This window comes from Parasteatoda tepidariorum, chromosome 5 (assembly GCF_982258835.1).
Source record: "Parasteatoda tepidariorum strain Cologne lab strain chromosome 5, Ptep-v5.0, whole genome shotgun sequence".
Taxonomy (NCBI): domain Eukaryota; kingdom Metazoa; phylum Arthropoda; class Arachnida; order Araneae; family Theridiidae; genus Parasteatoda; species Parasteatoda tepidariorum.
Genome location: NC_141759.1, coordinates 58,917,168 through 58,944,827, shown reverse-complemented (window position 1 = coordinate 58,944,827; position 27,660 = coordinate 58,917,168). Strand labels below are relative to the sequence as shown.

At 27.5% G+C, this 27,660-nt stretch overlaps 1 protein-coding gene across 3 annotated transcripts in view; it reads right to left on the bottom strand.

The window, feature by feature from the left end:
* The window catches only part of LOC107438880 (homeobox protein cut), a 215,526-nt gene that overhangs the window by 72,856 nt on the left and 115,010 nt on the right, over nt 1-27,660 (bottom strand). For all 3 annotated transcript variants that reach the window (XM_071185699.2, XM_071185700.2, XM_071185701.2), the window contains 2 exons: nt 2,953-3,007; nt 1,312-1,354 (listed from right to left, as the gene is read on the bottom strand). In XM_071185699.2, coding sequence (XP_071041800.2) covers nt 1,312-1,354; nt 2,953-3,007 — 98 coding nt within the window. The remainder of the gene's footprint in view (nt 1-1,311; nt 1,355-2,952; nt 3,008-27,660) is intronic.

The following is a 27,660-nucleotide window of genomic DNA, read 5'->3' as shown; positions in this document are numbered from 1 at the left end:
ATAATCTATATCACTGATTGAAAGAAAAAAATTATTTTAACTTAAATTGGAAATAAATGCATAAGAATATTTTTTAAGATGCTATTAAGCATCAAGCAGAGTCACTTATTCAGATGGCATGACTTAGAACTAGTATAAACACTGGTTACGTTTGGCATTCAAGACGATAAACTGTTTGTATTAAATGATTAAAGACTCAAAGTATATATATATATATATATATATATATATATATATATATATACACAACAAAATAAATAAATACAAGAGAACACGAAGAAAGTTAAGAAAAACAATAAGTTTCATTTATTGCGCATAAGCTGCAAGTAAACAGAACTCATTAGATAAGTTCAAAATGAAGATAAAACAGAGGAAAATTATAGACATATGAAGAAAAAAAAAAGGGGGGGGGGAATAATAATGAAAAAAAATAACAAACAACTGATTTAAAAAAAAGGATGAAATTTTTTAAAATTAACAATTTTTTTTAAATCAGTTTTTTTCCATCATCATCTCCCCCCCCCTTTTCACATGTCTATAATTTTCCTATGTTTTAGCTTCATTTTGAAGTTATCTAATGAGTTCAGTTTACTTGCAGCTTATGCGCAATAAATGAAACTTATTGTTTTTCTTAACTTTCTTCGTGTTCTCTTGTATTTATTTATTTTGTTGTATATATATATATATATATATATATATATATATATATATATATATATATATATATATATATATATATATATATATATATATATAGTGATGTTTTTCAAACTAAATCTAGCGCTATTAGTAAATAACAATAAAGGGTTAAGCTAAGAATCTGCAGATTTTAGTAATAGAATGATCTAATTCTATTATTGAAAAAGTCCATTGTTAAGAGTATATTTTGCATTACTAAAAAAATTAAATCTGTAAACCTGATATTTGTAATGCTTAATAATTTATTTCTAAAAATAGTTTCAGATTTAATAATTTATAGTTTTTTTTTTTTTTTTTTGGAATAATAATATGTGCAAATTTTTTCTTGATCCCTTCATCCTGTTTTGAACTGATAGAATGTTGAAATAAAATTTGAGATGTTACGTTTTACATTCTGTATTTCTATTCTGGATTCACCTATAATGCTTAATGATTTTAAAAATGACGTCGAAAATGAATGATTTCTAGTTCACACTTGAAAAAAAAGTCTACTTTTAAAACCGACATTGCGATTCACTTTTCAGCAATCTCAAGAAACCAACAATGGAAGAAAAAAAAAGAACGAAAAAGCGTTTAGATTAGAATAATAAGAGCATTTAGAGCATTACTCACGTGAAGGCCGCAGGAGGGATCGGACATTGTTGAAGATTCCACCCTATAAAAGGTTTTTTTTTTAAATTAAAAACGGATTTAAATAAGGTTAAAAAAAGGTTTAAATAGTTTTTCATTTAACAAACGTGTGTTTTCTCTTATTTATTTACATTAACACTAATATTTAAAATAGATCGGTACAAAAAATTCTGGTTTAAGATTAATTTGATTTCGAAAATTAACGTTAAATTAATATAATTTGTAAGAAATGAAGGACATTGTATTATGAAGAATATTTATAATTCGAATTTCACTTTATGGAACAACTTTCAATTATGCTGACATCGGTTTTTTTTGGACACAAAACAAGGGTTTTTAATAAAAAGTATGTTAAAGAAGCTTAAATTCATATTATTTTTGATCGAAAATTGACCATGAGGTGAAATTAAAGAATTAAAACGTGAGGTATTCACAAATATTTAATTAACTTTCCTCTCTAAAAAATTATCGTTTTATCCTATAAAAAATTATCTGAACAACTTGGGCAATATTTCGGTCAATTTTTGACATTCATACATCCCGAATTTGATGGAAAATGGACTTGATTTGATCCATTTGGCCAAACTAATTAAGAGTAGATCAGAACAGGAATTGTCCTTAATAATTCTAAAGTCTTAAGGTCGGTTTTAAAACTACTCTTTTGCAGCTTTCTTTAATAAAATTTTTTAAAAGAATTTCATACACTGTTATAAAATGAAATTGTTTTTGTTTTTTATTGATCAATGAATAGTTTTTAATTGTTTTATATATATATATATATATATATTATATATTTTGATCTTATAAAGAAAATAATTAAAATAAAGCGCTTTCTATACACGTTCCTAAAAGGAATGTGAGCAGGACATGAACAATCAAAAGTATTTGAAAAATTAAATTCATATAAAATCTTATTTTTATAATTTTAAATTTATCAAGTAAAATGAAAAAAGCAAATGTTGAAATGCGTCATGATATGATCATTTGAAAACAATAGTGTGATTTTATTTAAATTAGTAAATTATAGTAGTATAAATAATAATATTTTTTTTTAAAAACTATCAACTTGATCTCACATAAATTATGTATTCACAAAATTTTGAAAATAATTTCAAGTAAATTGGTTCATTGGGTTTTTTGATAATGTATCAACCATTCTGAAAAATATACACTAGAGTCCTATGCGTTTGAAGTTAAATGAGTAATCTTTATATATCCCATCCACTGACAATGACAGGACAAGCAAATTCTGTGATAGTTACTAAATTCTAACCCTACATTTTTGAGTACTAACTCTCTCTAAATATGCTCCTCTTCAAAGTTAAAAAAATAGATTCTTTTAGAGCTTTAAAAATGGACTTCTTCAGGTTTTTTTAAACTTCAATACAGCTTTACCTCCGTCAATGACATTAAATATTCGTTTCTTTCAATATGTAAATGAGAGTGAAATTTTTTCGGTTTAATAGAAAATTGTAGGTGTACAGGATGTGCGGCATCATAGGAACATTCTGTAATTTTTTCCCCATTTCAATTGGATAAAAAGTTTGAAAATCTATGAATGTGTTTCAACATGGTCCAAAATTAAGTCAAAAATTTTATCAAAAAAGAAGAAAATATACATACCTCATTGGGCTTTCTTGATATCTTTTCCTGTAAACATGCTGAGAATTATCTAAAGCTGTAAAATAACAGAAAGTTTTAACGTAGTTGTAGATAATGTAGAAATATTAATAATCAATAAGAGAATTATTTTCAAAAAGAAAACAAAACAACTGCCTGTAAAAAGTTTATAAAACAACTCAAATCTAGTAAAAAACTGTGATAAGCGCTACTCAAATATCAAAAATCTTGACTTTAATGTGAAGCATACTTACTGCCAGTTTAATAGAAATAGAAAATAAGGTTTGGGAGTATTTTATGAATAACGCATACATTACACTATTCATAATGATCACAAAAATTGAAAATATGAAAATTTAAATTTAAAAAAACATTAAATAACCTTATCATTACTTTAGAGGCTTTTTATAATACAGAATTTTTTTCTAGACTTAAAGAAGTTTTGAAGCACACCACTTGAATAATAACTTTACGGTTTTGTTCTGAAAAGTCCGGTTATTTTCAGATATTAAAACGTAGAATGTGTTTTATGTAGCGTAATTTGTTACAGGCAATCAAAAACAAGTGGACAACGTGAAGGAGGCTAACGTGGAACAGTATATGGTGCTAATATAAAACACGGTTTGAATTTTTTTTTAATAATTATTTAGAACCTCCGTTTTTGTATCTATGGATAGATAAATAGCTGTAATATGATAATTAGAGTACTTTTTAAGATTCATGCTGAAAAAGGTAAGAAACTCCAGAGTAAGTTTCAATTTTTGTCTCATATTATCTTCAAATTAACTGATTGAAAAACTATTAAAAAGTAGTGAAAATGAAAGAGGGTTAAATTCCCTAACTAGCTTCACCTGAAATCACACTGGAAGAGAAGAATTTGCTTCCTGGCTGTGAAACTATTGTTGAATCTAGATTGCTTTGATAGGTTTAATTTTCAATTTTTTTTAAAAATGTAGTTTAATTACGGTAAATACTTTATTTCTTATTTCCCCCCCTTCTAAATTACAATTTAATAGGTGGATTTATCATAAGGATTCATGATTACCACAAAGAACTTATGAAAAACTTTCATAAATTAAAATAAAATAAAAAATATCGAAATTTAAGTTCTGAAATAAAAACTATGGGTGAAAAGTGAAGTGTAAGAGTAAATTTTGAACCAACTCATTCAAATTGTTACGAGTTATATTATTTTTTTTTTTTAGAATACTCAATATTTTTAATACTATAAGCAGATATCAAAAAAGGATAACTAATTTATAATTTATTTTGTCCAACAATGACAGAGGTTCAACAGTTAAAATATAAAGTTTAGATTTCTGTTTTATATTGGCTCCTAACTTATGCGACAATTTATTTAAGAGATAAATATTTTGATTAATATATGTATCTCAAAAATGGTCAGGTATGAATTTTGAAGTTCGACGCCCCTACGCAATCAAGTTGGATTATAATAACTCTGGAAGAAGATGGCACAGTTAGGGTTCACTATTATTTGAAATTCGAAACGCCCTTCGTGAGAAGCAGTTCGTTGATTTTAAACCTACTGAGAAGGGGTCAAGTGTAATAGGTTTTGTTGTCTTTTCCCCCCTCAACTTTACGATAATATGAAACAGATTAATGACATTTATTATTTTTTTTTAAATTGGGAATTTTTTCTTGGTGGTTTCGAGATTGGTCTCGATTTCGCTCCATTCAGTACGGAGTAGAAAACTAAGGAGGTTAAACTAACAAAACTAACACACAGCTAAGAAGGCTAAAGGAGGTTAAACTAACTAAACTACACAGTATATTTATAACCGTCGAGGAAACAGCCGACCCATTTTTTGGGGGTATACGACTGCTAATGTTCAACTCGGTAGCCTTGTAAATTTGAACCCAATCCAGAAGACAAGGGAACTCCTGGATCAATTATTGGGAGAAATTTACCTTCGTAGAGGTCTTTTTTAATGGAGCTAACCCGCATCTGCGTTACACGGGAGTGGAAAACCATGAAAACCTCCCACGGTCAGCTTGACGGCAAGGGGACCCTAACCCATGATCCGTCTACCACTGAGGATATTTTACGTCAGCACTGAGATCAGCGCGCATAGCACAGTATAGGAAATTGAGCATATTAAACCTTAAAATCCATAAAGTTGCTGCAACCTTAATATCTGGTTAAGTTGAACCATAATGTATAGTGAATCGAAAAAAAGAAACAGACCACCCTGAATAATATTTGATCTAATGATCGGATCTTCACGTTCAAAGACTCAAACTTAATCGTTCGAGGGGTAAAATCAAATAATCTAATTGATTAGGGCAAACGTTATTTTAAGTTACAAAATCAGACACAAAAACGTACTTTCCCTGATTAAACATACCATTTTTTTCAATGAATTTAAATTTCTGACCCCCAAAAGAATAGGGGGTAGCCGCAATTTGGGAAATATATTTGTATAGTTTGGTCAAGAGACGATCTAAAGTTTGAACCCCATGATGTTAACTCAATTTTTTGTGTATTTTGCCTAGTCTTGAAAACTTTTTAAGCGAATTGAAAAAATTAATTTTGCACACAATTATAAAATGTGTTTATCCAAAGATAATTGCATGCAAAAAATAAATGTTAGTAAATATTTATTTATTTTTTTTATTATTTTATTTAATAATAGTCAAAAATATTTGGAACTGCAAGGTACGCGATTTTTTACATCAGTTTAAAGAATGTAATTTTACATGGAATATACGAAATCTGAGCGAAATCAATGGAATAATTCCTGAGAAATCGAATTTTAAATATGACGACTTTTTTAAAATTTATTTCTCAGGAATTGTTTAGCCGATTTCACTCAAACTCTGTAATTTGCCAGGCAAAATTATGCACTTTAAAGTGATGTAAAAATGGTATATAATTCAAATGCTACAATTCAAAATTTTTTTGACTACTATTAAATAAGATAATAACAAAAATATTTACTAAAATTTTTCTTTTGCATAGAGTTATCTTTAGATAAACGAATTTTATAATCGTGTGTAATTTCTTTTAAATTTGCTTAAAAGTTCTCGAGACACGGCGAAATACGCAAAAAATAAAATTACCATTATGAGGTCCAAACTTTGGATCGCTCACCTGACTAAACTATGGGGACTATATTTCCCAGATGGCTGCTGTCCCCTATATTTTTGGGGTCAGAATTCCGAATCTGTAAAAAGGAAGGCATGTTTATTTAGAGAAAATACGTTTTTGTGTTCGATTTCGTAACATAAAATATCGTCTGCACTAATTAATTAGCATATTTGAGATCACCCCCTCGAGCCATTAAGATTAAGTCTTAAAACCTTGAAGATTTAGTTATAAGGTCTAAAGTTATTCAGGTGGTCCGTTTTTTTTTTGGTGCACTGTACAGTCCGCAAAAAAAAAAACGAATCACCCTGAATAACTTTCGTTCTAATGATCGGATTTTCACGAACTAAGTGTCAATCTTAATGGTTCTTGGGGGTGACCTCAAATATGCTAATTAATTAGTGCTAACTATTAATTAAGTTACGAAATCAGACACAAAAACGTACTTTCTCTGAATAAACATATATTTTTTTTTGCATATTTGGAATCTAGACACTTGAATTAGGGGGGGTAGACAAAATTTCAAAAAAATTGGGTGGTAAATTGGGTAGCAATAAAGGTTTATATATTTGGCGATAGTCCAGAAAACCGCCAAAAAAAGTCGCCTGCACAAATGAATATTTTAAGATAACCCATTGACTAATTCAAAAGAAGAATGCTTAATTTTACTAGGTTGCTAGGCAACCATACTATGACTGTAAAGAAATTGAAATAATGTTTCGTGATTGCTCAGAGAGGTTTAATTCATTGTTAATAGAAAATCTCTCGAAGTTTCTAGGCAATAGACAATTTTTAAGCTGATTTCTGTCTAAAAAGCAAAAAAAAAATTTAATGTCCTTTGAAAAGAAAATTTGAATCGATTTATAAATTATTTATGATTTTCTAAGTTGTTAGAATTTAAATGCATGAACTTTTTATCTGATATTGTTTAGATTATGCTGTTTTTGCTAAATTTATTCGAGTATTTCATACTAAAATCAAATTGACAAAATTTATTACAGCTATATACAAAATTTTAGGGATAATCATTTTTACAGCTTTAACCCCTTGGGGACAGTGATTCATGAAAGCATTCGTACAAAATCAGAATCAGGATGTAAATAAATAAAAAATGGTAGCTTAAATACAGGCGTTGCTAATTTCACGGACTTACGCTGCCTTGAATTTAATTATTGTTAGTTTAATCATATATATAATCAATGCTAGTTCAAAGTATAACTAAATAATTTTATTTTGAACTAAGTAATGGTGAATTAAATAAATCAAACAATTATAACCCCGCCCACAAATAAACTGCTAAAGAATTACTTTGTTTACCAGTTTTATCTTTTTACCTTGGTAAAATACTGTTTTATGCTGTCACGTATTTGTGACAGTCAGTGTGAAAGGGTTAATCGAGTCTTCTAGGCAAAAAAGTTTGAAGATGAAAAAAAATGCTTGAAAAATAAAATGTAGATTATATAGTAATTCTAATGCTCATTCACAAGGTTTTCTGTAATTTACGATATTTCTTTTTTCTATAACTCAAGGAATTGCTGAATGTTTAACGCATTTTGAAGACATTGAAATATGTTATGTTTATGAATAAGATATTGAAATAATATGTTGCATATTGTATGATTCGTTGTTTATAAAATCGCTTCATTCTGCTAGATATTTAGGTTACATGGTTTTCTTTGGATAAAGATGATCAGCAAATTGCATCCTCGTGTTTCGATGCATTCTGAAACTTACGTTCGCAAATTCACCATACAATGTCGCACACCATATTCTTCAATTACGATAAGCTACATTTACCACCAAATACTGCTACTATGATTATTTATGTTTTCTTATTTATATCTGATACTCTCTTTTTAAACAGAGCTAGTAAGATCCTTAAGATACTGAAAAACTTAAAAGATAAAATATTTACTTTTATTAACTCGAAATTTGAATTTTTAAGTTAAATATAACTTTTACAATATTGATGCTCTTACGTTTTTAAAGACCACATGAATCCTGTTAAATATTAAAATGCATATGTTTACTTTAACGAGTGAAAATCCTTATCAAAATAATGATCAAGACCCAAATGTAAAACAGTATAATTGACGATAAAAACTCAACTGACTTCGAAACGTATGAAGAGGGAAGTAAAAGTCGACATGCCTTGAGCGTTCAAATATAATCGCCCATTCTCAAGACTTGTCAGGCTTGAATAAGTTGTGACTTTCATTATTGGACGCTCAAAACATGTCTACTTTTATTATCATCTATTATTTTTTTAAATCAATGAAATTTTTATACTTTCGATTCAGTTTCTTGAGATTATCCATTTAGTTACACAACATATTAAATTTTTCACTCGATATTAAAATAAGTTTTGAAAAGGTATTTTTTATGTATATCGATGCCAAAGTTTATTCTATATATATTTTAGGGTATACTTTCGGAGTATTTTGATCGAGTTTATTTTTACGCCGTTATTTGCTTAAATTATTAAATAATTTGCTTAAAATAAATTATTCAAGCTACATGATTTAATGCATTTATATTATAATAGTAAACGGGGCTTCCATCGCATATTCTTAACCTTAATACCGCTATCATTAAATAAATGGAATAAGCTTAGATAAATAATAAAAGCTAATTTTTTCCTCGTTTTAATTTTCAGGGAATAATATGTTTCGATCAAACAGATTTCATTCTGGAAATAGCGAAATTATTGAGTAGGTCTCTTAGAGCAATATCATTCTTATCCTCTTTTGAGGAAATATGGGAAAAATTAGTTTTCACAGATTCTGTAAAAAGTATGTTCGCCTTCTTGCCACGTTTTTTATTTATTTTTATTAAAATGAGTTCGGAAATTGCGTATTTCTTATAGCATTTTTTTAAAATCAGATGACTCTAAAATTGGCACGGCTTCGGAATCTTCTTACAAATTTCAATTTTTAGTATTTCCTGCTTAACAAAATAAGGCATTTTCCTGATAACAAATTATACTACAATAATATCTTGGAAATCGTGCTAAAGTAAAAAATTAAACAAAATAGTTTAGTATATTATTAGGAAAAAAATCTACTTGATATCATAAAGAAAGAGTAAAATATATAATGAAATAATAAGTGAATCACTCGTGGTCAGATAATTAAAAATTTAATTTCACAACTAAGATGTTAGAACGACATTTAAGATACTGAGATATTTTAAGACACTTAAAAATTTTGGCTACGAATACGACAGCTTTTTATGTTCGGTATCTTTATACTATTTGTAGTGACTTAAAATACATCAACGATATTTTAGATAATCTATGTTGAAGTCACGAGAAACAAAAGAAAGACAATGAATAATTTATACTCTTTTTTCAAAAAAAAATAGTATGCTTAGTAAATAATCAGCTGTTTTGCATTAAATAATTTTAAACAGCGGAATGTTTTTAATTTCTTTGCAAGATTTTATTCTTAGCTAGCAGACAATAATTCTTTTCAAGAAAACTTGACTATAATTTAGAAAGGAACTTTACTTTAAAGAAAACCTAAATTAAAGAACTAAAAAAATTGATTAGTATATTAATGAAGAAATAATAAATGTAAAAGGGTAAAGAATAAGATTCTTAAAAATGTCAAAATTTACTTAAATAATAGGTAAAATAGTTCTGCGAAACACTTGTGAAACACTTCCGAAAATTTCTTTTAAGATTAAGACGATATAGGGTAAACCAACCAGTGATGGAACACACCCCAGTGAATGAACATTTCATAGATATTTTTTAGAAATAAGATTTTAAAAGTTTTAATTTAGATTGATTGGTAACAGTAGCATACTACATAACAATAAGAAGTCATCTAACAATGCATTGAGTTACCTGGTCTTAGAGTCATCTCGGGAAAAAGTTTTGAATTTGTTAGTATCTGGTCAACGCCTTGTTTCTTTGACACAATTATAAGGTCAGTGGTGGTAGTTATCCGTTTAAAGTACAATTAATTGCGTAATATAATGCTTTTTTTCTCATTGTGAAAAATAGAATTCAAAATATGGTTATTGAAGTTACGTTGTATTTATTTCAAGCATCATAACATAAGCAAGTACTGAGATTAGGGGGTGCTTATTAACTGGATTACCAAACGATGAAAAACCAATGAATAAACAAGTGTTCCTTTATTGGGATTTTTTCAAGTTAATGAAAATAAAAGACAAGTTTTAATTTTCCTGTACTTTTAGTCATATTATACATCAAAATTATGTTAAAAGTACAAAAAACAACTTCTAACCTGTGAAGGAACAGGCATGTTTCTTCACTGGGAATAGATTTCCCAGTGAATGAACAGTATGTGCGAAATATGATTTTACAAGGATAATTAGTAGTTCTGTGATATAGAGGATATCTTAAATTCAGTTAAATGTTGTATGAATAGTTCCTATAACAATTTCATTTCAAAATGCAAATTTAATTGCTAAATTTATTTAAAGAATTATAATAATATTTGTTAATTATTTATCGTTATAAATGTAGTGATTAGTTATTACATCATACCTTAGACGCCTTAATAAGCTATGTTCACTGACTAAATATAATAATAAAAGCTTGAATAGAAAATTTCTTTGCAGGCCTTTGTGCTAATAATTAGCTAAGTTATTATCTTATTGCGGTCTTTAACGTCCAGACAGGAACTGGTAGGAAAAATCCATTTAAAGACAATCATCCAGGTGAAAAATGGGTGAAGTTTTTTTTAAGCCGACATCCACCGATAACTCAGTGCAGTGTGAAGATAATTTCAAGAGGCAAAACTTCCCTTAGAGAATAATATTCGAAATACTGGTTTTAAGAACTTTAGATGAAGTAGCCCTGGCATCCTTTTAGAAAGTGATTGCATTTACAATGCAAACGAAACAAGAGTTGAATACTGCCCTTAAACTGGAAAAATCCTTGACTCTAAAAATTATAAGGATTTATATTCTTAAGTACCTAGGAAAGAAAAAGTACCTCGATTGGTAGTTTTTCCTTACTGAAGAATTCTTTGAGATATTACAGAATCAGTCCCTGCTATATATTTCATTCAAAAAAGCGATTCATGAAATGAAACAATGACCGCAGCAACATTTTACAAATATATTGCAAATGTTTCTACCCATGCCTAATTAAAAATGCTATCAAATTCCCTATTTTGCTTGTTTTGGATAGGTATAAATCTCATATTAATTTGAAACTGAGCAAGTTATGTTCATCAAAACAAATTTTCTAGTTTAGTTTTCTACCCAATTCAGGGAAATCTCCCGTTAGATCTTAAAAGAATTGTAAAGCAATATGTCGAGAAAATTTCACATCCATTTTTAAATAAGATTTTGAGGCATCAACTGATGAAATTAAAATGCTTTCATGAAATGCGATATTTTTCCATTCGATGTAAAAAACGTTGCCTTTAACAAATGCATGCAAAACAGACACCAAGAGTTAATGAGCAAGACAACTTATCAACAAAATACATGCTTCGAGAGTTACGATGCACTATTTCTTCAGAAGCTTGAGAGGGAAATCTCACAAGTTATGTTGCAAATTTTTAAAGGAACATTGACGACAGAAAAGTTTAATCTCCCAAATATCCAATAGCCTGTGCTTTTCTCAATATTGAAGAATTTATTTCAAAAAGAACATTTGGTTAATCAAATTTTGGCACTGAAACTGATACAACGAACATTGATAATGAAAGTATCTTGAAAACTGATTTTGATATAAGTCCTCTTGAGGCATTGTTAGTTGCAAAAACAATTGGTTCCATAAGTAAATGGTAAGTACTGCTAAAGACCCACTAGATATAAGTCAATGAGAGATGGATTTGACTCAAACTTTGAAACACCTTTTTCTCATTTATTATCCAGTGAGGAATTCTAGAAATGGTATTAGAAAATCAAAAGAAAGATACATTTACATTGGCCAAAAATTTGGAAAAAAGAGGAGGGTTAAATCAAAAGAAAAAAATTACTTTTTTGCATTAACTTCAGACAAGGAACGAAAATTTAAAGAGATTGAAAGAGCTGAAAAAAAGTTAAAGCAGAAAATATGACGAAGAGAAAAAAAATACTTAAAAAGATTAAAAAATAGCTTAACCACCAAACCCACCAAAATAAACCACCAAAAATAATAAGCCACCAAAAGAATAAACAAAAAAGTGATCTAATTATAATAATAATAAAAGCATCATCGGATTACGCAATGATAAACATTCATAATTTAGAACGGACTATTAAACTGTGAGAAAAAAAAATGAAAGACATTTTTTTTTAAATTATGTATTCAAACATATTTTACTTTCCATTCCATGACGGAAAAAAAGTAACATTTGCTGCGTTAACTGTGGTTATATGTTGTAATTCCGAGAAAAATCTTGTTTTTAGACATTTGTGTGGCCAATGGATTCCTAACGAGCATCAAACATTTTCTAAATTAAGTAAGTGTTCATTCACTGGAAAATTTAGTGTTTATTCACTGGTAGGAACTGTTCCTTCACTTGGTTATCTTACTACTTATTGGTTATCTTACTATTTATTATTTAAACCACCAAAAGCTTAAAGCAATATTATCTAAATTATCTAATTTTTTTTACATAATTTGTATTTAATAACAAATATGTCGACACCATCATTTAGCTAAAATTACAAATTTTGAAATTTTTATGATTTTTTCTTAAAGGCAAGCTAAGCTTAAGTGTTCTTTCATTCGTTAATTTACTCTATAAGATGTTGAGAAATTTGTGATGTTGTGAGAGATACTTAAAAAAGTTGACTACGTATTTTTATTAATATTTATAAAATATATATTCAAGAAATTGATAAACATATTATTCCAAATCTATGCATACGTATGTATATTATTGAAATTGTATCAGTTATTGAAAAACAAAATAAAAAAATAAAAAATAATTACATTAAATAAGCACAATCTGGTGTATAATCATATTCTATCAGAAGATCATATCATATCCTATTTTATAAAACTAGACATTCCTTGAATAAAGTGTTTTTTATTCAAAATGTTTTATTCAAATTTCTTTACTAAATTGCAAATAAATTATTAAGCGACTAAAAAGGAAACATTGTATTTTATAGTTAGAAATCAATAAAAATTAAAAGATTAGCAAACGATTATTAGCGAAAAAAATATGAATGAAATTTTACACCACGCGCGCGAAGTCAAGTTCCTCGCAAGTTTATCACATTTTAATATTAATCGTCCCATTTAATCATTTCTTTATTGTCGCCAAATTATTTTTTTAAAAATAATTAATTTTAATTTTTCTCAGCTTCTAATAAATAAAAACAGTTGAAACTTTAGATTTTTCAATTGAAAAATATGTAGATTAATATGGTATAAAAAAATTCATACCTTATAATTCAAGATTTTTTCATCCTCTCTTTAATTAAATAATAAAAAATAATTAATAATCATTAAAAATTATTTTTTTCATGAAATTATCTTTGGGTAAATGAGTTTTATGAGTGGGTGCAATTTTATTTAAATTGCTTTATTAGTTTTGAAAATATGACAAAAAACGTAAAAAGTTAAATTAACATTAAGGGGAACGAACTTTGGATCGCTCTCCTGACCAAACTATGGGGACCATTTTTCCCAGATTGCGGCTACCCCCTATATTTTGAAGGTTAAAAATCCAAATATGTGAAAAAAAATGTATGTTTATTCAGAGAAAGTGCGTTTTTGTGTCTGATTTCGTAACTTAATTAATAGTTAGCACTAATTAATTAGCATATTTGAGGTCACCCCCAGGAACCATTAAGATTGACACTTAGTTCGTGAAAATCCAATCATTAGAACGAAAGTTATTCAGGGTGATTCGTTTTTTTTTTTGCGGACTGTACATTTTAAATTTGATTACAATAGTTATGGAACTTGATCAGTTGATTTATTTGATCCTGAACGGAAACATAGCCTAAGTTAAGGCGTTATTAAGGTGTATCAAATTTGCACCGTACATTGGTCCAAATTACCTGTATTGTAATTCGACGATAAGATTATTAATCAACATTATCCCATCAACATAATCAATTTAATAAGTATATTTATAGTTCAACTTGAGATGAAGCACGGTTCAATTTAAAACCTTATTGAGGTAGCATGAAATTTGCATCGTATTATGTTTCAACATTGAGTTAACTCGTCAGTTGATCTATGGTTCAACTGGAGTGGAAGCATAGTTCAAATTAACACCTTTTTAAATTTGTAGCATATTTGCACCGTTGTCCAAATCACCGGTATTATAATTTGACGATAAGATAATTCATTTTTATCCAGTTGACAAAATTTAATTTGATATTTATGGTTCAACATGAGATGAAGCAGGGTTCAATTTAATACCTTATTGAAGTTACGTGAAATTTGCATCGTATTATGTTTAAACATCGGATTAATTTGTCATAATGGTCAAGTTAGCACAATTCAACTTAACTGGTTATTTATGGTTCAACTTGAGCGGAAGCATAGTTTAAACTATGACCTTTCTTAGATTGCAGCAAACTTGCACCATTTTGGTCCGAAATACCGGTCTAATAATACGTTGACGTTACAGGGTGCGTAGCCAAATTATACAGCAGAAAATAAGCACCTTTTAAGCACTTTCCAAGCACTCAAGTAATATTTTTAAGTACTTTAAAAAAATATTATAATTAGGCAGGGTGGGAAAGTTTTTGACAATTGACGTTTTTATCTGGTTTTAACCGTCCAAAAAAAAAAAAAAGCCTTTTGGCATTGTTTTTGACAATTGTCAAAATTTTTGAATCCCGTAAATCGAATGGCGTTTTCATACGCAACGGACTGACGGTGCACCGAAATAGATTGGGGTTGAATTAATTGTGAAAACATTAAATAGAACAATATGAACAGTGTCTTTCTGCATAATTCGTAGCGAAAATCAACATGGTAAAGGAAAAATCTCAATTTGGAAAAGGGAAAATTAAGCACTTTTTAAAAACATCCAATGGAAACAGCGCCTTTAAGGGCTTTTAAAAACGAAAATCAAAAATAAGCACCTTTAAGAACTTTTTAAAAACGCTATTAATCATTAATATTTCGTCAAAATAAATTGATAACTTAAATGGTTCAACTAGAAAGGAAACATGATTAAATGTAGTACCTCATTCAGGTTACGCAAAGTTTGTACCGTATTATAATTTAACGTTGAGTAAATTATCCATAACTATCAAGACGGGACAGATCAACTTAACTGGTGTATTTATAGTTCATTTGAACATGGTACAAGTTAACACCTTATTAATACAGCAAAAAATTTGCATCGTTAAATGGTTTAAAGTATCACTACTATATTTAAACATTTAACCGATTTTTCCAAGAGTATACTACTTCTAATAGGGTGTAAAAAATTATTAAACTTAACTTTAACTTTTGTGAATCTATAGCTTATAACAAATCTGTCTGAGTGTGGTATAAAACCATAATTAGTATTTTCTAGACAAACGAAAAACAGTTTTACGATTGAAAACTTGCAGAAAAAGAGTTCATGCTTATATGTATGTGTTTGCGTACATAAAAATATTACTCCATAATTGTTTAATTTTCAACAAACAGTCTCATATTAAGCCGTTTTTTTTTAAAAAAATTGTATGTTTCCTTTGACTTCTGCAGTCAATTAATCTGTCTCAGAACTATATTTTAGTTTCAATATGTATTTAGATATTTATATTAAAAAAAAATCCGCATCGAATGTGTGAATCTATTTTACAGCTTAACACACTGAGCAATTTTTCTTCAGTAATTATTCAAACACTTTTTGAAAATGTATCAAATAGATATTTAAAAATTCTAGAACTTATACGTGGATGCTCTCAGAAAACATATCTGAAAAGTGTTTAGCAATAATCTTATTATTTACAACAAAAAAGACTGCGTCTTTGTAAGCCAATTAGGATTTTGCTTTAATGGGGATGGTATTTTTATCAACTGCGGAAATCGTCACCTTCAAACAGAACAAAAGGAGGGGAAAAAAAGAACGTTTTATGAGTTTAGAATAGAACCAAGAACCTTTTTCTTATACGGTTCATTTCCGTTTACTTAAATGGACTTTCTTTTTCTTCTAATTCTATTTCGCTGATATCACAAGTAACTGGGAAAATGGAGATAATAATGATATTAAAGTTCGGAAACAGTAGGTTGGCGTTGGCTGAAATGGAGATGACTGTTTTGGCTGTTTTTGGTTCAAAAGCATTCAAACATCCCACTTTTCAATTCTCAAGTGTATTTTGGCTGCAAAAATTATCGCCACAACGTCTTTTTCACAACAAAATGAGTCTCAAAAGAATTTGTAACGAAGAGTTAATAGAAATAATTACTTCCTATGAAAGGAAAACTTTTTAAAGTATATTTTAATCTGTTTATGTATCTTTCAGTTGTTTATAAAGGCTAAAATAATATTGTTTTAGAAAAAAGTATGCAGTCGAGTTTAAAATTATTTTGAAAAATTCTAATGAAAGAGAAATTCGGTTTCAGGGTAAAACTAAAATCGGTATTCTTTCGGAAAAATAAATTATGTGAGATTTTAACAAAAACATAGACCCAATAACTTAACTTTTAATCTTTTTTTGTTTTATCCATAACATCTTAAATTTGTATCCGAGTTTCACAGAATATTATTTAATTTAAATAAGATGTTTTTGCACTTGCTTTTAATGTTACATTTTATAAATGCATGTATAGGAAATTAGGCATTCTTATTTTGGGTTCACGAAGAAAATATTCTAGTAAAATTACCGTACCTGCATGACAATGGCATTTTAGGTTAAAAAAAATTCCATAATTCTGGAAATAAAACCAAAAATACGATGTTTTATGATAAGTCATTTGGTAATTTTTCCGTTCGTATGATAACGATATTCCAAGAATGCTGGTTTTCAAAATTACAGTTCTTCCCACATTTAGTAAAAGTAAAAACTGAAAAGAAAATTTAACCGATTAAATGGTTACTTCATGCTCTAAAGTATAATAAACTTATTAAATTTTACATTTTCCAAATTTACTGACAAAAAGAATGATAATAAAACCATATTTCAATGTTAATTTTACCGAAAGTCATGACAAAAGAGCTTTGGTAAAAATTACCGTGCTTTTTGGTTTTCCATTAAGCCAGATAAATGGTAAATTTTATCTTATTCTGGTAGTTTTGTATTCTGGTACACTTTTTTCTTAGAATTAGAATTACATAAAAATTGCTTTCTAGAATTTTAAATACTTAAAAAAGTTATCTAAAACATACGGTTATTTAGACTGGGATACTTGTTGCACAACTTTTGGAATGAAACTCAGATACTCACTACTTAAGAAGAAAACCATGAAACAATTATCTCGTTGCTTTTATTTTATACTTAAGGTCTGTTTATCCTAGTCTGCAGTATATAATTTTTTAAAAAATACCATTTACATTTTGGATCCTTAATTTAATCAAAGATTTCTATTAAAGCGTCGCATAAAAATGAATAAAGTAGAAAACACACTGAGAAAAAAAATTATGGACAAAACTGCAAGAATATGGTAAAAATTATCATGTTTTTGGATCTATGGGAACACCAAAAATCTCGATAATTTTTATCGGATGCTTCGGTAATGATTTTGGTAAAATTAATGAAAAAATATGGTTTTATAACATGTGATAAAATTTGGAAAATGTGGTAATTTTATCATGGCACCTTAGGACATGGCACTCTGTAAAATTTATTTTTCTGTCTTGTATTTTTTATTAAATCTGTGGTAATAAGAACTATAATTTTGAAAACCGGAATTTTTCGGTTAACCGTTACCACATGAGTGGAAAAATTAAATCAGAATTATTATTCAAGAGACTATTTCAAAGGAAATAAAATTAAAATTATCCTGAAATAAGCATGCATTATGTTTGGGAAAAGAATAAATGGTTAACGATATAAAATTGGCAATTAGTAATAAAAAAAATTTTTAAATATATAAATGAAACCGACAGCAATTTGTTCAAAATTGTGCGTATTTTTTTAATTATCAAATGATCTGAAATAACGAAATCGTAGGAAATAAATAGTTTGAAATTTAAATAAATTAAACTGAATGAAATGCTTAATTCAATTTAATTGCTTTAATACCCAAAATTATAAGTTAGAAACTTATTGTTGCTTTTTATTTATTTTTTTACAACTAACATATGATCTATATAGTTTCAAACTAATAGGAAAAAAACGATATCAAGCGGCGTTTAAAAATATATAACTAAATTTAAGAAAATAAAAGTTCAATATTTATCAATTTATGAAGTAGAGATACTATTGAATAAATTTTCATAATATAGCAAGAGAGATAGTCAGCTTATGAATATAATATCTATATGTCAACATGAAAAAAATATTTTTAAATAAAAAAAAATTATGAAAGGAAACAGACGATAGCAATTTATCTAAAATAGCACACATTCAATTTAATATGAAATCACTGAAAATTACGAAATATAAGGAAAAAAATCAAAATTAAATTAGTATGCATTAAATTCCCAATTATTAGAGTAAATTTTAATGCTCAAAAACATATTTCTTTAAAAATTTAATTTTAATATTATTTTTATATTTATGAAGATATAAACTGTCTGAGAAAAGAACGATATCAAACGATTTTCAAAAAACATATTCCTGAATTAATTACAGAAATAAAACTTTTAATATTGCTCTGTTTAGCAGAGGAAACTCTAATTATGATCTTAATCAATTTTCTCACAAAATTTCTCGTAATTTAGATTTATACTATGAAAATGATAGTAATTTAGCAGCAATATGAAAAAATATCTCTTTTTTTTCAAATGAAAAAGAAATAATGAAATGGAACAGACGATAGCAATCCATCAGCAATAATGAATTTTTCTTTTGATAAAAAAAAAATCGTTTGCAGGTAATAACGGAAATAACAACTTGAGTCGCGAAATTAATTTCCCACGGTTTTTAGAAAGATGACAGCAGAAGTCAAATAACGCAGGGAGAAAATTATAAATCTAAATAACTTTTTCTATTTGCTTATTACAAGAACTTTCGATGGAAGGTAATTCACCTTACAAGACATTACTGAAAATCGAATTACAAGAACCCATTTCAAACGAAATATTAATCATAAGAAATAAATTGCCAGTGACTTATAAATAAAGATAAATAAGTAAAATAAGAAAATAAATTGAAGGTAAGCTTTTGTATTAGTTAATTGATGTTCGCCTTGTATTTATTTCATGAGTTTCAGTATTTTATTCGTGTTTCGTAAAAGCCATTAATGATGTTTAGTAAAAAACTTCTTCGTGATTAACAAATATGTTTTTTTTCTTCTAAATATGCGCTACTCTTAAAATTATATTAATTCAAGTAAGTAGTTTGAAGAATTTCAAAAGTATTTCATTATTTTCATATGAATATCTGCAATAGTCTAAATATGATTTATAATTTACGTTTAAAATATTACTATTGGTTTTAAAACAGATGATTTCTTTTTTAAAATTGAAGTCACTACTTTAAGTGATTTTATTATAGTTTATTGTTAATATTTGTGATATAATAGTGATTGTTTAGAATCATCTAAAATATCTTATTGATTAAAACCTTCATAACTTCGGGCCATACTTTTATTTATACTTTTCATTTTTTAAGGGTAAAAAAATTTTTTTTTTGCTTGATAAGGAGTTTAAATGAATAGTAACATTAACTATAATGCTTCAAAAATAAATTTTATTATTTATGTTTTAAAAATAAATTCAAATTTGAATTTCGAAAGTGGGATGAAACATTAGGGCATTTAACGATAAAACTTACGGCATAACGCAATTCCTTGTTTTTGGTGAAAACAAATTAAAATAATTTTATCAGAGAAATTAACTTTTTTGATCAATAATTATGTTCAAACACAAAATTTAAAAATAATTTTTTACGCATTCATTATTTTTAAATTGAAAAGGAATTTTTTCTTGGTCTATGTTTCTCTTGATTTCTTTTAGTTCTTATTACCACACATTTAGTAAAAAATACAAAGAGAAATTTCTTTTTACCAAATAAATGGTTTTTATGTCTTGCTCTAAGGTGTCACGATGAAATTACCAAATTTTACCACATTTACCAAATTTTATCACATGTTATAAAACCATATTTTATTGTTAATTTTGTCAAAATCATTACCAAAGCTCTTAAAATAATAAAGACTAAATTAAATAAACAAAAAAACCTTGTTTTATACTTTTCTAATAAAAATATATAAGCTATTGTTCAAAAAATTTAACAACGACTACAAACTATTGCTGTAGAATGCTGTTATAAAAAAATGCCTGAATATACTTAATTTCGATCAAAATTCAAAAACAAAATGACAAAAAGGTCATATTCTTTTCAAGAGCAAACATTAAGTATTCAGTTTTAATTTCTTACGTAAAATAAAATAATTTCATGGCCTTTTTTGAGTTACAAATTATTTTACACGTAATGTTTATGCTGTACTGAAAGTAAATAGTAAATGTAAACTTGTGGCGTTTACAAAAATGATTACGGAGTTTTACTTTAATATTAAAGGCCTAGAGAAAAAGTGTTTCCACTATAACCCTAAAGCATGAAGAAAAAAAACTGGCGGATATTTCTCTTAGAGAGCAGCGAAATGGCAACAATTTCTGATCCGAAAGCCATATTAACCTTCACCATATGAATAAAACAAATTACCAAATGAATGGTTTAAATACAATATATTTTGAATATATTAACCAAAATTATGTTTTTTTCCCTTACCAGAAATGTCATTACTATACAGTACGATAATTTTACCAAAATTTTTTTTCTTTGTGTAACTACAATAAAAAAAGTAGGAAAAATCTAATTTAGTATTTAATTTTTATTTCAATTCAATTTTTTATTAAAAGAACAGAGAATTGTAATTAATCTGACATAATAACATTCAGTAAACAATAAACGCTTCTTAGATAAATGAATTTCAAATCTTATCAAGCGTTTCCTTGGTAAAACGATTAAATGCCACATCAAATTAAGCCGAATAATTAATAACATTATTGGGTTTGCTGAGCGAAATGATTCGAGTAACAACATCCTTAAAGGTCTGCAATAACGAACGCGAAATGTTTATGGTAAATAATGCAGAGATTGATAGGAAATTGTCTGATGAATGCTATTTCCGCAAAATGAGTTGTATCATTTCGAATTACATATGCATTTTCCTTTCAATTATCTGACAAATTTACCTTATTGCTCTTTGCTTCATTAATCAATAAAGAGCTTCAATGTAGTTGTGGTTGCTAATTCTCTTAATTTAATAATGCTTTTGATTAACTAAATGATTATTATTCATCTCTTTCGTGTTTGTGGAATTTCTGTCTTGAGAGTAAATAGATTTTGTGTTTTTCTTAATATATTTTTCAAGCAAACTATTTTCTGAACTTGAAGCCAACATGTATTTATTGTTTCTATAACTTTAAACTACTAATTAATTTGAAACATGACATAATAAAGAGTTTTAATACAGTATGGTTGCTAATTCTGCAGTAATGGGTGCTATAGTTGTTAATTTAATAACGCCTTTCATTGATTAAATACTTATTATTTGTCTTGTTTAGTTCATGATTTGTTAATGATTGATACCTTGCTAATCATTTGCCTCGTTTGTGCTTATGGCATTTCTAACACAAGAGTAAATAATTTTTGTGTTTTTGTTAAACTAATTGACCATTAATTGTTAAATTATTTTAAAGAAATAGTTCCTGTTCCTTTTTTGTTCTGAGAAACTTTGTAGTAAAAGTATTTTTTAAAATTTTCATTCAATTTACAAATAAAATATGAGGTAACATATTGTTTTTATGTATTTTAAATTGAAAGGTAATTTTTTTGCTTAAACGTTAAGCAACGTTAGCGATTTTCCTAGAAAACAGATTTCTAAAATTTTAAGTTAATTCAAAATAAAATGCGTAAAAACGCATTGATTTTTTTATGTAAAACTTTATTTTGTAAATGAATAATACTGATAGGAAAGACTGAGTAGTAATGTGAGACAAGTACCTCAATTGTCTCGAAATTAGTTGTGTTATCTAGCTGAAAAATTCTGAATTACAATTTACTAGTCAAAAAAAGAGACCTACCATATTGGCGCGTTATTGATTAATTCATGGCACCTTTGTAGAAATGTTTGCTTTGCTATGTCAACTCTCTAATATTCTTTAGTTTCTAAACTAGTCTTATATATTGATCATTACAGTTGCGAAAAGTAGGTCCTGGGTTCGATCCTCGGGCCGGCAAGGGTGACTCAGCCTTTCATCCCTTCAGTGGGTCGATAAATGAGTACCAAGCACGTTTGGGAACTAAGCACTGGGGGTTCTACGTTAGGCTGACCAACTAAGTGGAACATCGGCTCCTGCATCCCAGAGCCCAAAGTCAAGAAAACTGAGTAGGCCTTGGCCCTCTATGGGCTGTCACGCCACTGAGTTCAGTTATATATAGACCATTACAGTTGCGAAAATTATTTTTATTAAAACTTATTTTACGTTCACTTAAGATTCAAACCCTTAACAAAAAATTAGGAATTTGCTCAATAATAGCACTGTCTTGTAAAGTTTCGATACCCTCTGCTCTCGGGGTAAGATCGGGTATAACCAGGTTTCGGCACCTTCCCTTGATGTGAGTTTGTACTGGGCCATCAAAGAGTGTAGTGCAGCTGAGGAAGAAGATAACTACATGACTACATCATTTGTAAATTACATGCATAATTTACTTACATTGTCATACAAAATAGAGTATTTTTAAATAGAATATTCTAGCATATCTAAATTTCTCATAGAGTTAACAGGTATTCCGGAGTGATTTGACTTTATCTAAAAAAGTAATTTTAAAAAAAAGTATGACTATCCATGATTTTTTAGGAATTATTTATTAAGCACACTACTAAACAATGAACATCTTGATTAAACTGCAGTTTCTAGGCTGAACAACGTTCTTCGAATCTTAGATACGCGGTATTACCTTATTTTTTTCTACGTAAATATCGTAGGAATAAATATCGTCTCTAAAACTAGTTAACTTTAAAACACCCTTTTTGAAAAATAATGTTTTTAGTCAAAGTTTTTCATATTTAAAGAGTTTTCTAGTTTCAACAAGCACCACTTAATAGAACATATGATTAGTTGTAGAGTTATTTAATTATAATAGCTCTATAGTTAAATAGATAACCTAATCAAAAATATAACATAACTTAAAATTAAGTCCTTTACGGTACCCTTACTCTAAAAAAAAAAGCGATGATGAAGAAGGAACCACATTTTTTAGGGGATATTTTATTATTCAGTATATTAAAGAAACTGATTTTTATTTCCTTTCAACAGAAATTAACTAGCAAAAATTCTTGAGATCTGAAAGGTTTTACTTTCAGGACAATTCGAGAAGTTTAGAAACTTTAAAGTTTAAAGTTGTTGAAGCTCCTTTTTTTCATAAAAAAAATTTTTTTCTTAAGAAAAGCAAATAATTCAAATATTAACATTGTATTTTTAACAAAAATTAAAATTATCCAAATGTGGGATTAAGAAATAATGCTTTGTATATAAAAAAAATGTAAAATTGTTCTTTCAAAAAAATGCTCTAACAATTCTCAAAAAAAAAAAAATTAATCAATAATACGAATTCTCAAAAAAAAGAAGAAAAAAAAATTAAAAAGCTTTTTAAGAAAGTGCTTCAACGACAAAATTAGAAAACTAAACCTTAAGAATTTTTGATGTCTGTGACAAGTTGTTCATATTTAATCGGCGTATATAAAAAAGCTGTTAATATTTTAAAATATTTCTGCTTATAGTTCATACTTTAATCCTATTTTGAAATTACAATGTATATAAAATTTTTTAAGGCGATACTAATGGCATGACCACACTTAGTATGAAATATTTTTTCTTATCCATAGTTACGCTTTTATGTAAAACATATTACGAAATATTTCTGTACTTAAAATCATAGTGATTCGTATGGTGTCGTACATTTAAACCTGACAGTCGTTTAAATTTGCCGCATCATTTATACGTTTTTTAATTGAGCACTGTTTCCATAAAGATCGTACCATATTATCGGGGTAAATCCGCCCAGAAGAACAAATTTGCACATAATAAATTTGACTAAATTTATCATGTACAAGAACCGTATTAAGGTTACATTACTGTTGTTCAACACACTCCTAAATTTCATATACTGTAAAAGTTTGTTATAAACCAATTCATAATATCAGATTGAATAGTCGCTATAATAAGCTTGTCATTATGAGCAAATACAAGTAGTTAACGTTAAAATATCATTAGAAAGATTAAAAAGCGTAATAAGCATATTTACATTAATAAAAAAATTATAGTTAAATCTACCAGAATATGATAAAATCTACCATGTTTCTCGTTCTATAAAATGCCAAAGGACTCGGTAATTTTTACCGAAACGCTTTGGTAATGTTTTTGGTAACAGTGGGAATTTTATCATTATATCTAACATCATGGCATAAAAACCATTTATTCGGTTAAATTTACTTTTCAGTTTTTGTATTTTTTACTAAGTGTTTTGTAATAAGAACTATAATTTTTAATACCAGAATTTGCTGTAATTCTATATGAACGGAAAAATTATGTAATGAATGGTTTAAATACCGTATATTTCGGTTTTTAATACCAAAATTATGCTCTTTTTTTCTTACAAAAATGTCATTACCATACAGTGGGGTAATTTTACCATAATTTTTTTCTTCTTGTACCGCTTTTCTTTTCTTTCGACATCTAGAGTAGACTGCGCTCAATTCTGCAGACTACGTCAAGAACGTTTGACCATCAAGTTTTTGCAAATTCGTATAATTTTTCTTGTAATAATGTTCACTTAAACCACACAAAATTATATTTCCCTAAACATTTTGTTGTCGTTGTAAGGCTTACATTTTTAACTCGTTAAAGACACGCAAGTTTTGTATCTTTAATATTAGTATTTTGACGGTTGTTTGAAAATTTGTCGTAATAGCGAAATTATAATTTGTTGCACATGTTATATCGAGTTTTTCATAGTAGTTTCATGTTGCAAATTTTTTGTTGCATGCCGTTATTTGTTTATTATGATAGAAGAAAAAAAAATCCTATAAAATTCTTGATTTTTGTTCTGTTAAATCCAAGCCAATTCAATTCAAAAAGAAGAAACGTTGTAACATGAGACAAAGTATTTTTTCACCTTTTATGACCTGACGATCGGAAAGTTCACAAGTCGTATATTATTCACCTTGCAATCATGAAAAACAGCCATGTTTGCTATAAATTGTTTTCCTGTCGTCGATTTTCTCACATGTCCCATATTTTCCATTCGTAAATCTCACATTTTCCCACAGGATGTTCTGACTTTTACCCCGGAAGCTATAAAAATTGGAGGGGGTAAATTCATCGTCACTGTTTTTGTTGACTTTAACGCATCTTAAGGTTACCCTCTTAGTTATTTTGAATTCCTAGTGAAAACATCGTTTGGAACTATCAGTAAACCTTCAAATAAAAATATTTATGAATTTATTAAGAAGAATGATTTTTATCTGTATGTAATATTTAAGTCTAAGTGGAACATATTTCTTATTTCCAAAAATAGTATTATAGCAAAAATATTAAAACAAATATTAAAACGCAGCTAACTCATGTCTTTGGATTTCTCTAAAAATTATTGAAATTGCACGATTAAAAGTTTGAAGGACATCTTAAAATAAATAGGATGTGGTTATTGATTTGCATAATAACTTTGCTCATGAAAGCTTGATAACAATTCCATTATTGACCATATATTAAAGGTAAAACATAAAAAGAAAGCAAAATATGTTTTATTAGAGTTTTTAAAACCACTATATTAATGAAGTGCTTATAAGCGATAAGTTAAATTTTGTTTTCAAATTTTGCAAAATTCATACACTATTACCGTTAAAAATGGTTTTTAGGTTATATTATTAAGAGAGAGTTCAAATTTAAAATTCTGAAAACTTGATTTTTATAGGATCGGTACTGTTTTTCTTTTCTTTTAATAAAACCATGTGATTCTTTTTTTTTCTAACTTAAATCACTTTTTTTGATATATATTTTTTATAGAAATTATAAATCAATTTTTTAGTTTAATATATTTCTTATAGAAATTATGGATGCATAAATCTCTTATGCGGCATGTTAGCATTTTACAAATATATTAGTATTTAGCATTCCCAAATAATTTGAATTATCTAATTTTCATAATGTCTTTAAAAAACGGTATTTTTTCTGCTATTTAAATTATAAATTCCACTAACAAACAATAACATATCGAGTCTCTGCAATGACTAAACAGCTAGCTTATTCTTCTCGGTTAAACTTTTAATTTCCATGGTGGAACGGAAAGTAATTTTGATCATTTCAGTCGACATGATTTGTACCCGAGCTATTAACACTTCTCTCTAAACTTTCATACGGTACAATTAGAAAGTCTTTAAATGCGACAGATTTAACCTGCATGTTGTTGCGAAAACAGCAACAAGTTCTAGTGGGCAGGAACGAACTCATGACCCCCAACTTTCAGCTATGAATGCGAGCTGCGCCAGCTGATTGAGGCAGGAGCTGCGTGATCACTTAACTCAAAGTGATAAAAAAATAAAAAAATTTTAATTGTTGATTTTAAAGTATTAAAGTAGAGTTTTAAATTTATTGTTATAAATTATGAATAGGAAATAGATTACTAAATGATGTTTAATTACGAACTTCTCAAGTAAAAGGAAAAATTGGTTCACAAGTTAATAAGATTAAATTTTGGATTTTAATTATTTTTTCAGCGTAATTTATCTACAAAAATATCCTAATAGAATAGGATAAATATATTAATTAAACAAGTAGAGTTGAAAATAATTCTTATAAGCTCCTTATCGGATTTGGGGGGGGGGACTTTTTAAAATTTTTGAGTCCTAAATCTGCAACCTCAATCAGAAGAACAAAGCATGTTTTATTTTTTTAAATGGTTATCATAAAGAAAATAAAGATTAAAAAAAGTTGCTTAAAAAATAAATATTCAAAAAAGTTGCTCAAAACATAAAATTATATTGGAACCTTGTTTGTTTGAAACTAACTTTAAATAAAGTTTTAATAATAATTTCGTTATTAAGCTATTATTCAAGTTGAGAAACAATAATGTAATTTTTTTGTTGTAATTTACCAAATGAAATTGCATTTTACTAATTAGCTTAAAGGAAATTTATTTTCTTGAAAGAAAAGAGTCATGATCAGATTTTAAGATATAAATTGAATTTAAATTTCAACTTAATTTACTTGTTCTGGTGCATTTCCTTAAAAAAAAATTTTAAAGCGGAAATTATTTTACTTATTCTAATAGTCATAATATCATACTAAACATATCCATTTTATAAGTAGTAACATATTAAAACCTAAATAGCCTAAATTTAAACCAAATACTTTAAAACACCACAATATGCTTAAAACACCACAAATTCCACGCAATGGTTTAATGGCAACGGTTTCAAACTAGTTTTCAAAAACTCATGTAATATCATTTTAGAGTCTGTTAACTCGAATTCCGTTTGGTTTTAAAAAAGTGGTTAACAA